The sequence below is a fragment of the Camelus ferus genome, chromosome 1 (assembly GCF_009834535.1).
Source record: "Camelus ferus isolate YT-003-E chromosome 1, BCGSAC_Cfer_1.0, whole genome shotgun sequence".
Taxonomy (NCBI): Eukaryota; Metazoa; Chordata; class Mammalia; order Artiodactyla; family Camelidae; genus Camelus; species Camelus ferus.
The window spans coordinates 62775295-62789475 of NC_045696.1; the positions used below are offsets into that span (position 1 = coordinate 62775295).

General features: G+C 51.3%; 1 protein-coding gene and 1 long non-coding RNA gene across 2 annotated transcripts in view; one reads left to right on the top strand and one right to left on the bottom strand.

The window, feature by feature from the left end:
• XXYLT1 (xyloside xylosyltransferase 1) overlaps positions 1-14042 on the top strand; it is a 161966-nt gene extending 147924 nt beyond the window's left edge. The window contains exon 4 of the mRNA XM_032481664.1: positions 11803-14042. Within this exon, the coding sequence (XP_032337555.1) occupies positions 11803-12199 (397 nt within the window). The 3' untranslated portion in view covers positions 12200-14042. The remainder of the gene's footprint in view (positions 1-11802) is intronic.
• Positions 6932-14181, bottom strand: part of LOC116664186 — a 32103-nt gene continuing 24853 nt past the window's right edge. Inside the window, exons 5-8 of the long non-coding RNA XR_004320556.1 lie at positions 12280-13457; positions 11906-12090; positions 11357-11688; positions 6932-8848 (exon numbers count right to left, since the gene is read on the bottom strand). This is a non-coding gene — a long non-coding RNA (uncharacterized LOC116664186). The remainder of the gene's footprint in view (positions 8849-11356; positions 11689-11905; positions 12091-12279; positions 13458-14181) is intronic.

Consider the following 14181-nt stretch of genomic DNA (forward strand, 5'->3'; position numbering starts at 1 on the left):
GAGAGATCGATGACTGGAGTTTGGTGCCTATTACAGTCCCTTGAACTTCGCCCCCAAAATTTCACGGATGGTAGGTCGTAGTTCTGGTGGGGAGCCACAGACTCAGAAAAGGATCCTAGACCTGATGAATCCCCTTGGGTAGACGCAGGAATTGAGGCCCCGGGAGGGAAGTGACTTGCCCGAGGTCGCCCTGCTCGGGGGTTGGAGCCACGTGAAGCAGGTTTCGGGCCCCTGCGCGTACAGATGAGGCAGAGGAAGCGTGTGTTTGCTGCCAAGATTCCACACTGCTTCTCGCTGAACGTGATGCGTGTCCTTGGCTTCCATCACCTCTGACCGGACTGAGCGTTGTACCTGCGTTCTCTCATAAAATCCCCTCAACAACCCTGTTTCCATAAGGAAGTCTGCGGCACAGAGAGCTTTTGTGCCTTGTCCAGGGTGGTAGCAGATGACCAGGATTTGAACACAGACTGTCCGCCCCAGAACCTGCATTCTCAACCCCACGGTGCACCAGAACATTTTTTCAGTCAGTGGACAGCTAATACACACCCGCCTCCCCCTCCACCCCAGGCTGACTGCTGATTTCTGGGGATGGAAGCAGGCTGAGATGGGCCCTCTCCTGGCACCGTAAGTGCCCTGCTTCCAGGAAGCATTTCCCGGGCAGCCCCCCGAGGGCTGTGACAAAGTGATAAGGCCCGGCAAGTATTAGCATAACATTTACAAGTGGCCATGCTACTCATTTCACGGCCATTTTCAGGATAAAATGATATCACTGCTACTCATGTGGTTTTCATTTCTTTATAAAATTATTAAAAATACCCCACTTTTCTTCTGAGTGTGATCCTGGGGCCAGCAGCATCAGCATCACCTGGGAACTTGTCAGAAATGCAGCATCTGAGTGGGAACCTGCATTTTAACCAGACCCCAGGTGAGTCCCGGCATAGTGACATCTAAGCAGTGCTGCTGCCCGGGACAGGCTCCTGCAAGGCAGGGCCTGCATCTGGCCTGTCGCCGTCCGCCTCCACAGTGCCTTGTGCCTGACAGGTGGGAGACCCCCAGTATTTATGTCAATGTGCCGATCGGTAGTTTTACCCTTGACCAAAACCTAGGCCACGAACTTGTAGGACAGCAGGGGCAAAGGTAGAGCTCAGCTTAGATGAAGTGGGCGGGCTCACAGATTGCTTCTAGGCTTGAGAAGTAACATACTTACTGGTAGCTCGGTGGCCTTTGTGCCTGGGTCAGCCACAGCAGGGTGAAGGGTGCCGGGCTAGATTGACTGATCTCAATTCCGGACACAAGGTTAAATTCCACATGTGCCCCTCCCCATCACCCTTACCACATACGCCTCTGTTCTGCTCACTGTCCCAGAAAACACCCCAGCTTGTGTCCTGGGTACTTCTCTCCTGTGTCCCCTAGTGCCGTGGGAGGAGCAGTGAGCCAATTCTGAAGGTGACTCTGGCTTTGTCTTTACCCTGAAGAAAGTCCCTCCCTCAGCCTAACTCCAGGGAAAGGGCAGGATCTTGGAGCTGAGCTGAGGCCCCCTGCATATGGCCCTCACCAGCCCAGCCTGCTGGCTGCAGGCCCTGCGGTCTCCTGCTTGGGCCCCAAGGCTCCCACCAGATTTAAGCTGCTCCCGAGCGGTGATGTACAAGCCCTGCTGCTTGGAGGCCACGGGCTCCTCCAGGGCCAGCACTGGGAAGGGCATTGTCCACAGAGCTGTGGGCACTGCTGAATCAGGTTCCCAGCTGGGGCTCTTCATGGCTAACTTTTGTCATACCAGCATCTCATCACAGGTGTGGATTCCTTAGCTCGTGGTGATACAGGAAAAAAAATGGGTACAAGATGATGGCCATGTCCCAGATCTTGGTCAGGTCCCTGGGACGCACCCTGCCAAGTGAGGGTCTTGGCTTTGCGCAGGAAGAAATTCAAGAGCGAGCCATAGTTGAGTAAAAGGAGATTTATTCAGAGAGATGCACACCCCATAGACCGAGTATAGGCCATCTCAGAAGGCCAGAGAGGCCACGAGGTGGGGTGGGGGGCTGTTAGAGTGAAAACAGATACACACTCCTTAGACAGAGTGTGGGCTGTCTCAGAAGGCAAGAGAGACAGTGACCACAAGGTGTGAGGTTGTTAGGTTCTATGGGCTCAGGAATTTCATATGCTAATGAGTAGGAGGATTATTCCAACTACTTCAGGGAAGGGGTGGGGATTCCCAGGAACTGGGCCACCGCCCTTTTTTTGACCTTTCACGGTCAGCCTCAAAGTGTCTTGGCACCTGTGGGAGTGTCATTAACCATGCTAGTACATTGAAATGTGTATAATGAAGCTCAAGGTCCACTGGAGGTTGAATCTCCCGCCATCTTGGACCTCAGGGTCTATGGGAGTTTACTTTTCCACCATCTTGGGCTCGTTGCTGTCACTCCTTTAATGGCTGTGCCCTACCCCCTTCCTTCCTGTCTCAAGGGGACCAACTTTTCTCTCTCCTCTTCTCCATCCTCATCCTGAGGGGGACCTGGCTCCCTCCAGTGAAGACCCCTCATGGCTCCAGCCCACAGGGCCCAGGGCACACCCTCCCCCAACTACCTTTTGAACTGTTGTTCCACTGCCTTCATTCAACATTCTCCACTTTTAAATTTCCACCATTTGCTTTTACAGTTTCTTATTCCTTTGTTCATTGATTCTTTAATCCATTTATGCAAACATTCATTTGAAACGTAACAGTTCTCAGCAGACTGCTGTGAATCAAATGCCCACACCAGGCTCTCAAGACATAAAAATGAGTAAGATGCTTTCCGGTTATCACTCCTGGGCTCCCTGACTGCACTCACGCCCTCAGCGCTCAGGCAGATTCTTTCATTCATCTTTCATTGATTCCTTACTGCGTTTCCCAGGTGCCCTCATAAACGATTCCTCTTTCTCAAGGCCTTCTTTGCACCCCAGCCCCTCTGTTTCCCTGGATGACTTCACCTCGTACCTTCCCAAGATTTTGAGTTCACCAAAAATGAGCTTTCCCAATATCCCTAACTCCCCACTCAGAGCTGTCCCTTACTTCTGTCCCTCCTCCAGTCTCAGATGCGTCCCAGGATTTCCCTCTTCTTGGCAGACCCTCCTGCCTGGACGCCTCTGACCTTGGGCATATGTTTTATATCTTCCTATTAAATGGAGATTTGAGTCCTTACCTCATTTGTTTATTAAAACATTAAACAAGTTTCATACATTTGAGGACTTAAAACAAGGCCTGGCACATAGTAAGCACTCACTAAATATTAGCCATTGTCATGATTATCATTCCTCAGAGTGCCACCCTGCCGTTCACTCTGTGCGTCTTTTCTCTTCATTCTGGCCTCCACACCCCTTTCCCTTGGCGTGTGGACACACTCAGCTTCCCTCTGAGCAAATATTTTTCCCTCTGCCCTTTCTTTGCTGCCGGTGCACCTGCCTTCTCTGCCTCTGTCCCAGGGCAGGAGTCCCACCTCTTAGTCTCCATCACTCACTGCTCAATGGTCTCGGGTACCTCCTGCAGCATTTTTGAGTCTTCATCCCCAACCGTTTTCAACACTGTTACATTCCAGGCATGTGGCGAGCTGCTGGGGGCAGCTTAGGCTGGGTGGGGAGCCAGGGGAGATTGATAGCCTAGAGAATAGGAGAGGTGGGCCCCGGAGACTCCCAAGGGGCCGACGGGCAGGTTCCCTGGGGGTGAGGGCAGGGTGCAGGGGTCTGAGGGCATCTATGTCGGCTCCCTGTCCCTGGAGCAGAACGCCTTGTGGTGGCAAGGTGCACGGAGGGGAGCTGAGTCGGTAGCTCAAGTGGGGCTTGCAGAAAACCCTGAGGCCGAGGTGAGGCCGTCACCACGGCCATTGAAATTATTGAGGGTACCTTAGGAATGGAGCAGAGAAGATGGCTTAGGTGGTGGGCAGAGGTGATGAGCAAGGAGGTGAGGAGGCAGCTAGACTGCTGGTGGAGGCTGCGGTGGAGGAGGGAGGACAGCTCTGGAAGGGTGTGCAGCGGGGAGGCAGGGGCATCCCTGGGGTTTGGGGCAGTGGCATTGGGATTGGTCTCTGCCTGGGGAGGGACCGAGGTGTCATTCTGTCCAGATCAGTGTTTGCTTGAATGGGAGGCAGAGAATGGTCAGCTGGTATCAGTAAGAGGGTTTGGAGGGCAACATCTGGGGAGAGAAGGTCTGGACGCCACTGGATTGGATGGGGATGAGGGGGTAGGGGAGGAAGGCTGGGGCACTTTGGGCACCTGGGTCACAGGGCTGGGGGACAAGGGGTTTGCATGGGCACAATGGGCCTGCAGGTCGGGCTGGAGGTCCGCATGGCTCCTCAGGGGTTCCCACAGCAGACAGAGCATCCTACATCTTTCCTTGTGCCTCTTCTTCCATTCCCTAAGTGTCAGAACCCTCTAGAATTTCATCCTGCCTGCTTTGCCTGTGACCTGTATCCAGCCACCTGCAGAACTTTTCCATGTCACTCTTTTCTCTGGCATCTATTCAAGATTGAATGGGTCACTCCCCTCTTCCTCCTCCCAGCCTTGCCAAACTGTTAGTGGCTCCACCATCCCTGTAGTAACCTAGACTTGAAGCCGCTCAGAGCTCCATCTGCCTGGTTGAACCTTGCAATGCCTCTTCCCCCATCACCTCTGTCCCTTGTCACTCCCCCAGTTCCCCTCCATGCAGCCCTCCAGGGCCTCGCCCAGTTTAGGCATGGCCTGCTCCAGAGCTGTTTGTCAGATTGAGTGACAAGGAATTCCCTGCCTCACCCGTCTGTTCCCAGCTCCAAGGCAGCAGGTGTGGGAGGCAGCCCACGAGGCTGGGATGTCAGACAGGCCAAGGAATGATGGGAGAGGCAGAAAAGAGGACAGATGCTTCAGAGAAGGGCATCCCACCGCCTCCTGAGGGCGTGGGGAGCAGCCTCTAGGCCTTGACAGTGCCCGGATGCAGGGATGTTCATGCTACATGATTTCAATGCTCTGCCTGGTTTGAGAGAGTCCCACACAGGTGGATGGGTTATAGCTGGTGCCGCTCTAGGAATGAGACAGTTGACGTGGGTCATCTTCATCATTGTAGACTCTAAAGCAGGAAGCAAAGTCAAACAGAAACCTGTAGATGGCTGGTGGGTGGATGAGGGCTGGTCCCTGGGAGACCACCACACCCTGAGAAGAGCCTGGGCAGGGAGGGGGTCTGCCTTCTGGGAATGGGCACCCACAGTGACAGTCAGGGCCCCTCTAAAGGGCCTGGCGCTGGGCAGGTTTGTGCCTGCATTTGCTCCTAGAGTCCACTATGGCCCTCGGGGGAGTCTCATCCCCACATCCTTGCTGAACAAGCCAAGGCCCTGAGAGGCCCAGGACTCACACAGCTGGTCCTTAGCCTAGGTCTCCGGGTTCCAGGTGCAGCGCCCCTCTCACAGCCTCATACACTGTTGGTGTATTGACATCCGGGTCTTGGCCCCCCTGCACTATCAGTTTCCTGAGGGCAGGGATGTTCTACTCACCTCCGTATCAGCTGGGTCTAGTCCGTGCTCCGCTAAATATGTGAGAGATCGCTGATTGATTCTTCCCGTAGTTCAGTGTGCTCTCTGGCGTCCCTGCACGTCTCACAAAGACACGGCAGAAGGGACTTCGGGGCCTCTCTCTGCTGGCTGACAGTGGTGATGAGTAGCCCCTGTCAGTTCTACCACTGATAACCCTTGTGACTTTGGGAACATTTCTCACCCTCTCTGAGTTAGAGACCTGCCTGCTTTGGGTCTTGCTAGCAAGAGATCCTAACAAGGCTCAGTTGTGACTCTTGGCAGTAAGAAATACCCTGGGGAAATGGGCCATTTAAAGCTTTGGCGGCGGGGGGACAATTCCAGGCGGTCCGTGTCCTCTGCAGTTTGATACCACAGGGCACTGTCCCCTAGACAACTTCAGGGTCAGCGCCCGTCCCACAGAACTTCGGCCTCAGCCCGAAGCAGGACCGAGACACAGTGCCACTGCCCTGAGTCAGCCCCACATCTCCCACAGCTGGCCCCTGGTGGCCGCAAGGCGGGGCTGGATGGAACACTGGGCTGCTCCCACCATGGCTCTTCGCTCCTGGCCTTTCCTCACAGAGGACTAGAAAACAGGGTCCTCTCCAAGTCAAACAATAGCTGATTGGGCCTGGCACACAGCACGGGCATAAGGGAAGTGGCGTTTCCTGATTCCGGCCTCTGCTGATTAGACAGCCTCCAGTTCCTCCAGGTGGAGGCCGGCCTTGCTGGCTTCTTAGTGACTCTGCCCTCAGCTTGAGGAATGGCGACATGTGGTCCCTGTGAATCCAGATCTATGATGGAGCCTTTTTGGCCTGAGAGCTTGAACTCAGCCTGAGTTGGCTGGCACAGGCTTCTAGAACCTTCCTGGGAGGGGTGTTGTGAAGACTGCCTGGGCCCAGTGTGTGTTCTCATCCTTGCTTCTCCTCTTGGAAGTAAAGTGGAAAACTCTGAGCCCAAGGAGCTGAGAAAGACCAACCCAGGAGAAAAAACTCATGAGGAAATAAGGAGGCAGAAGGGTCTGTGATTTGGGTGTAGGCTCGTTGGTGGGGCAGGGAGAGGGACAGTTCATGGCAACACGGGTTCTCCCCTGGAGAAGTGAGCTCGCTGTTCTCTGGTCAGGGTCTGTGGTTGAGAGTCTTGGCGGAGTGACCTTGGCAATGATCATCAGGGGAAAGACCTGAGAGAGGAGATGGCTTTGCTTTTCAAAATTACTTCAACTACCCCCTTCCATCATTTTCGTATTCTTCTTCATTATAGGTTACTACAGCTATTGAATATAGTTCCCTGTGCTATACAGTATGAACTTGCTGTTGATCTGTTTTATGTATGGTAGGTAGTTATCTGCAAATCTCGAACTCCCAATTTATCTCTTCCCACCCACTTTCCCCACCCTGGTAACCATTAGTTTGTTTTCTATGTCTGTATTTCACTACTTTTTAATAGTCTTTTTATGACGATTAATTAAGACATACTTGATATAAAAAATTTAGAGGGGGGAGGGTATAACTTAAGCGTTAGAGCGCATTCCTAGCATGCACAAGGGCCTGGGTTCAATCCCCAGTACTGCCTCTAAAAATAAACAAACTACCTCCTCCCCCTCCCCAAAAAAGAAGTTAAAAAAAATTAGAAAACGTATCACCCATAACTAGAAGAACGTGCCTCATTGTGCTTCCCCAACAAGCCTCGTCAGCTTCTGGAAAGACTCAGTATTTACAGTGGACCATCTGCACGGGGGCTTGTTCGCAGCTGAAGTTGTTTCTAAAAGGGAAGAAACCTTATCCCCTCTAGGTGACCCTGGAGGGTGAGAACAAGGCTACACAGGCCCAAATACAGACGATTAAGCGGTGCAACATGGCTAGGCTGTGGGCATGGAGGTTAATCTGAGAAAGTCCTGGAAGCTCTAGGACTCAGAACCAGATTCCTTCCTTCACAAAGAGGTTCCCTGCAGCCTCAGCTCCTGGGAGGAAGGCAAGGGTCTGGGGTGCCCTGGCCCACCTCAGAGCGGCTCTCGGTCTGACACCCTCCCCATGCCAGTCAGTGAGGCACCAGTGGCCTGCCAAATCAGAAATAAAATTGAAATTCCAGAGCTGCTCCTTGGAACATTAGCCGGTGGTGGAATCCAAGGCAGTCAAAGATGAAAGGGATCTCGGAGATCAGAAGCCCTGGATTCGCGTCAGAGCCCTGACAACTGAGGGCCTCTGTTCCCTTCTGTTAAAATGCAGGCAGTACTGTCCCCGTGCTGCCGGGAGGGAAGGGAGGCAGATGATGTCAGAGGGCTCTGTGGTGGGTGAGGAACTGGGGATCTCACCTTGGTAGCCCTTTACGTGAGCGCTGATCCCCTCTGTGTCCCTGCACCCCTCTCTGCCCCAAGGCTGGGGCAGTTCCTCCAGGAGAACCAGCTGATGTGGAGGCCAGAGAAACCCACCATTCCCTTGAGGAGCTGCTCTGTGTTTTTGAGTTCATTTGGGGGTAGAAGGAACGCTTTCAACAAGGGCAATAATTTTCTACTTAAGAGTCAGTGGTTCATTTTCAGGCTGCGTTGATGCTCCAGCAGACACCCCAGGCAGCTTGCATTTCCAATTTCCTGTCCCTCCTTTGCTTCTGCTTACAAGTCATCATGTGCTGATGTCCAGACCTGGCTCTTTCTGGCTCTATGTCATAAAATGCCTCTTCATCCTGATTGAGCCGCAGTGCTAGGCAGCAAGTTCCCCTAGAGCCACCTGGGTTATGGTCTCTGCCTGGAAGGATGTTGTCCATCTCTCTGCCTCCGGCCCCGCTTTCCTGAGCCCAGCAGGTTTGGTGGCAGGTCACTGTGGTGTAAAAGGGAAGACTTGGAGGAGCTCCCTGCTGAAGGTGGTAAGGATGCACCCTGGGACTGCAAATGGCCCCTCTGCTCCCCAGCTTGCTCAAGAGTAGAAACCCTTCCAAACCCTTTTGAAACACCTGGGCACCCCCTCGTGGGTCCCCACTCCTCACTCTACCCCACATAGACCTGCCAGTGATGGATACAGGGCTCAGAGAAGCAGCAGGTTTTCTCTCGGCAGCAGCAACTTTGTGTCCTGACGTTTTTCTGTCCCTGGTGCCAGACAACACTGAAGGCCACGTAGCCTAAGCTGAAGTGACCTTTCCCTCAGTCCTTGTCATCACTTCATGCTTCCTGAGGCCCTGCTGTGTGCGATGCTGAGGAGGCAGTGGTGGTCCTGGGAGACGGAGCTGTGGGGAGCACAGAAGGACCGGTGGGCTTGACGGAGTTCGGGATGTCCACTTCCGTCTCCTTTCCCCTGGGTCTCTCCTTTCTGAGGGCTGAATCCAGTGCCTTGGCAATAAAACCTCCTCCTCCCCTGAAAAAAGAGAAAACCCTATTCCTAAGGTGACACATAACTTAGTCTGAACCCTGAGGTTTCAATAGATGACCAGGTGTCCTGGCTTGCCTGGGACGAGGCGTCTCTCAGGACTTGGGACAGCTGGTCACTCTGCTTTTGAAAATGGAAGAGAATGTGGCTATTCATCCAATTTGCAATACTTTGATCAATGGCTTGTTTAAAGATATGTGGCTTAACTTCCAAATACTTGGAAACTTTCTAGGTATCTTGTTTTTTATTTTAAGTGCAATTCCATTTTGGTTAGGGACCTTTTTTATTGAAGTATAGTCAGTTTACAATGTTGTTTGTGTCAATTTCTGGTGTACAGCATGTTTTAGTCATCCATATACATATTCATTTTCATTACAGGTTACTATAAGATATTGAACATAGTTCCCTGCGCTATACCAAAGAAACTTGTTTATCTATTTTATATATAGTAGTTAGTATCTGCAAATCTCAAACTTCCAATTTATCCTTTCCCACCAACTTTCCCCTCTGGTAACCATAAGTTTGTTTTCTATGGGATTCTATTTCTGTTTTGTAAATAAGTTTTTTTTTTTTTTAAGATTTCACATATGAGTGATATCATATGGTATTTTCCTTTTCTTGGCTTACTTAGACTGACAATCTCCAGGTCCATCCATGTTGCTGCACATGGCATTATCTGAGTAGTATTCCATTGTATAAATGTACCCCAACTACTTTATCTAGTCATTTGTTGATGGACATTTGGGTTGTTTCCATGTCTTGGCTATTGTAAATAGTGTTGCTATGAACACTGGGGTGCATGTATCTTTTAGAATTAGACTTACCATATGATCCAGCAACCCCATTCCTGGGCATATATCTAGAGGAAACTCTATTTTCAGTTTTTTAAGGAATCTCCATATTGTTTTCAATAATGGCTGCACCAAACTACATTCCCACCAACAGTGTAGGAGGGTTAGGGACCATTCTTTATCTGATTTTTAACCTTTTAAAATGTATTGAGACTTGTTTTGTAGTCCAGTATGTGGTCTATCTTGATGAATGTTCCATTTGCAGGAGAAAAGAATGTGTGATCTGCTCTCGTTGGGTAGAAAGTTCTACAAATGTCTACTAGGTCAAGTTGGTTCATAGTTCTGTTCAGATCTTCCATATCCCCTGTCTACTTGCTCTGTCAATTACTGGGTAGGGTTAATAACATTTCCAACTACAATAGTTAAAAAAAAAAACCCTCCCCTAGCTGGAGGGTCCCCTCTGCCATTCTGTGGTGGCCCAGCTGTATTTGGTAGAATTTTAGCTGGTTTGCAACCTGTTCCTGAAATAAATGAATTAACAGTAGTCAAACTACATTCTAACCCTGCTGTGATCCCATCACTGCAGGCTTTAATGGCTAGAAAGATCCAGCATCTCTATTTGGTTTGGAAACTTAAAGTTGTTATCACCAAGCAGGCGCCAGAGCTCTGTTCTACTCACAGTCCAATTATGGTGAAACCCAGACAATGAACCTGTGTATTCCACTTGTAAGAATGTCCAACCGGAATGCCTTGCCCCTGGCCAGGAGCATACTCTTGGCCCCCTGTGATATGCAAGACCTCAAGGAAGCTCTATTCCCAGGCCCAGAGAATGTGTTGGAACTGGAAAACGACTCAGTGTGGCCCAACCCGGGCCAGGCCTCTGGTTTTCTTTCCACTGTGTTGTCCACTTCACCACAGCTCCTGCCCTGCGCTGCGTCAGGGGAGCTGTCTCTGTGGGAGACCAGAGATTGGCATTTCCAGGCTGGGAGCAGAGCTGGTTTTGCCATGATGCAGCATTCCCCACGCTACAATCTAGGGAAGGGGCGAAGCTGGTAAAGTAGGTGGGATGGAGTTTGATGCAGAACACGCCCCAGCCCACTTCTGCTCTTGTGCCTGACAAAGGGCCCTCCGGCTTTCCTCCACGTCGCAGGCTTCTCTGCTGTGACTGCCTCTCTGGGGGTGTGGGGCCTGGGGCACTCTCAGCTCCCTCCTGTGCCCACCTCTTGCAGGAGCTTGATGTTAAGGAGGCTGGAGAACAGAGTGGCTAGCGCTCTAACCATGTCACCCACTGGGAGGTTTCTGATCTGCCCTCCCTTCTCCAAATGGACACACTTGGTTAGAGGACATAGAAGGGGCCCCCTGGCTCTAACATCCTGTGAGCTGTGGACCTGGATCAGATTTCTAAATCTGCCAAGAGAACTTGAAATTGAGCTGACCTTCTCTCTCAAATAGCCATAATTCCACCTCCCTCTCCCACATCTGCTTTGCACCCTCAGCCATGGGTGTTTCCTGAGGTGTTTCAAGCCTCCAGCCCCTACCCCACCTTCAGAAATGCTAGGCATGGGGTCTTAATGATGAGGCTTGTTCTAAAGCAGAAGATTTTGTTTCTGCCTGTGTCTTTCCCTGCTCACCATTCAGAATTGCTTCCCCACTTTTCTCTCTCCTTTTCAAGATCAAAGACAAGAGGGTGGAAAGTTCCACCTACCTTGTTGCAATCTTCAGAAGTGGACACTGGGGCCTGATGCTGGCTTGGGCTGGTTGTAACTTTGGCGAAGTCCCTGCACCTCTCTGTGCACCAGTGTCCTCGGGCGTGGGGTGGCATGTGGTCACTTAGAACACCCGTCCCATAGGGTGTGGTACCTGTGCTTCCTAAGTCTGTACAACGCGAGCCATGCAGACGATGATGTATGTCATCCTGAGGAAGCCGAGTGTGGTGGGAAGAGCAGGAGGCCTGGGTCCAGGTCCCGGCCCTGCCTCTTGCTGGCAGTGCAATGAGATTCTGAACCTCAGAACCTCTCAGTTTTTGTAGCTGTAAACCTGGGGTGAAAACAGTACCTCCCCTCAGGGTGGTTGTAAAGACCCAGGGAACCAGGACTGGCAAACTGTGCCCCACACACACCCCGGGCTAAATCTGTCCTTTCCCCTTTCCAGGCACACATTCTGGCAGTTCCGCCATGAGAACCCCAAGACCCGAGTCGGGGGTCCTCCCCCCGAAGGGCTCCCTGGATTCAACAGCGGGGTGATGCTGCTCAACCTGGAGGCCATGCGCCAGTCCCCGCTCTACGGCCGCCTGCTGGAGCCGGCGCAGGTGCAGCAGCTGGCCGACAAGTACCGCTTCCGGGGGCACCTCGGGGACCAGGACTTCTTCACCATGATCGGCATGGAGCACCCCGAGCTCTTCCACGTGCTGGACTGTACCTGGAACCGGCAGCTGTGCACCTGGTGGAGGGACCACGGCTACAGTGACGTCTTCGAGGCCTACTTCCGGTGTGAGGGCCACGTCAAGATCTACCATGGGAACTGCAACACCCCTATCCCAGAGGCCTAGGTCCCCCTCGCCTGGCCCGGGGTCTGGGAACGGATCGGATCTAGGGCACCTCTGGGACAGGCCCCGGGGCAGTGTCTGACCTCCCAGAGAGATGTCCTTGGGGTCTGGTGCTGCAGCTCCCCCACCGCAGTCACTGCCCTGTGGCCCCAGTGACCACCGGCCTGCACACTGTTGGTGCTTGGGACCTTTTGCCTCCAGCCGTCATGAAGGACAAACACGCAGACCTCTGGTGGGCGAGGAAGCAAGCATGTGAAAAGAAGGAAGAAAAAAATGGTGGCACTTGCCTTCAGCCCCCAAAGAATGGAAACCTTGGACCAAATATAAATTTGTTTTAAATTGATAGGTGAGACAGAACAAACAGTCCTGCCGTCGCTCCCAGTGAGCTCTAAATGTGAGAGTCAGGGTTTTAAAAACTGTCCCCAGAGCTGAAGCATCCAAATGAAGGCCGGCCTTCCGCTGCGCCCCGAGGGGGCTGTGTGCCTACTCCCACGATGCGCGCATCACCGGGCGCAAGTGTAAAGTCACCACCTCTTTGGGGAGGGCCTTCAGCACCAACTGTGGCCCACATAGAAAAACCGGTCCCATTATTTTTGCCTTCATAGCTTTTATCTCCCAACAACATCACAGAACCTCATCATCCCTTAGTCATCTGAGCCAGCTCCAGGTGACCAGACTCTGCTCAGAAGTCAAATCCGCCATCAAAGAACAGAGGCTGTCCATCCCCAAGGACAGGCGAGGGCATTGTCTGGACTAGGAAGGCTCATTCCAAAGAGGAGCCCGGCTGTGTACAGCCGTGTAGCTTGGAAGAGGCATCATTCTTAGACTTACAAGCATCCTCGTCTCTATTTAGAAGACTCCTCCTTGTGACGTGCTTGTTGCACCAGGTCAAACCCCATACCTGAGAAGACGCTAGGCTGTCGTTTCTTGGTTTCTGCTTTTAGTGAGCGCTCCTGCCTGTGAGTGAGCTGCACACATGCAGCCCCTGCTGGTTCATTTTGTACAACCAGTTGAGGTCCCTGGGGAAGAAACGTTGAATTTTCATCTCATTTCAATTTCATTTAACTTTTTTCCACCATAAGTGAGAAGAGTTAATAAATAATCTTTGAGAACACAATGATTTATGTGTTTTCCCTCTGATTACAGCTTTCTACTACCTGAAGGTTCTGAGGCAAGAGCATCATCAGCGTGGTTCAGAGTAAGTGTGTTCACAGCCGGCCTCTGGAGGAGCACGTCCGAAGGGGCGGCTAGCAGTGTTGTACTGGGTTCAAAATAGAGAATCGTTTCATTCTAGCTACTGGCAGGCCCGTCTGCTTCTGGAAGCAAAAACAGCCACCCCATCCCTTCTCATCCAGCTTACTCCTAACTGGCCAGTTACAGCATCCCCTGTTAAAACAGCACATGTCTCTCCTCTCACCTCCGACAGAACTGGTCTGTTCTCTTAGGTTCTTGATTTCCCATTTGTAGCTGCCAATTACTGCCTGTGTGCTGGGCACTACGTGTGTGATAGCACACACTATCACTGATCCTCACGAAGGTAATTTGGAGTCAGAAATTTTTGGTAAGAAAAAAGACGAGATGTGGACAGTCAATGTTTATCATTTTTTTATAAGAAAATTAGGAGCCACTTTAAATGTTGAATATGGGAGTAGATTAGATAACGTGTTATGTATATATAATGGAATACCTTGGGCATTAAAAATATTTTTGAAAAATACCTTGGAAAATGTGTATTGTGTGCTATTAAGAAGGCAAAACACAAAGTTATATGTATAGTATGATCCTCATTTTTTTTAAATTACATATATATGTATGTGTGTATGTAAATATATAAAGAGAGAACCTGTTCTGTTGTGTTTCATTAGTTCAACTCCTAGAAAATCACGTGTTTCAAACACCACATTAAAAAATCAACTTTTTTAATGGGGAAAAAGTGAGTGAAACACTAGAGCATCGTCAACTCAACAGAAGACATTTTTCCTGCA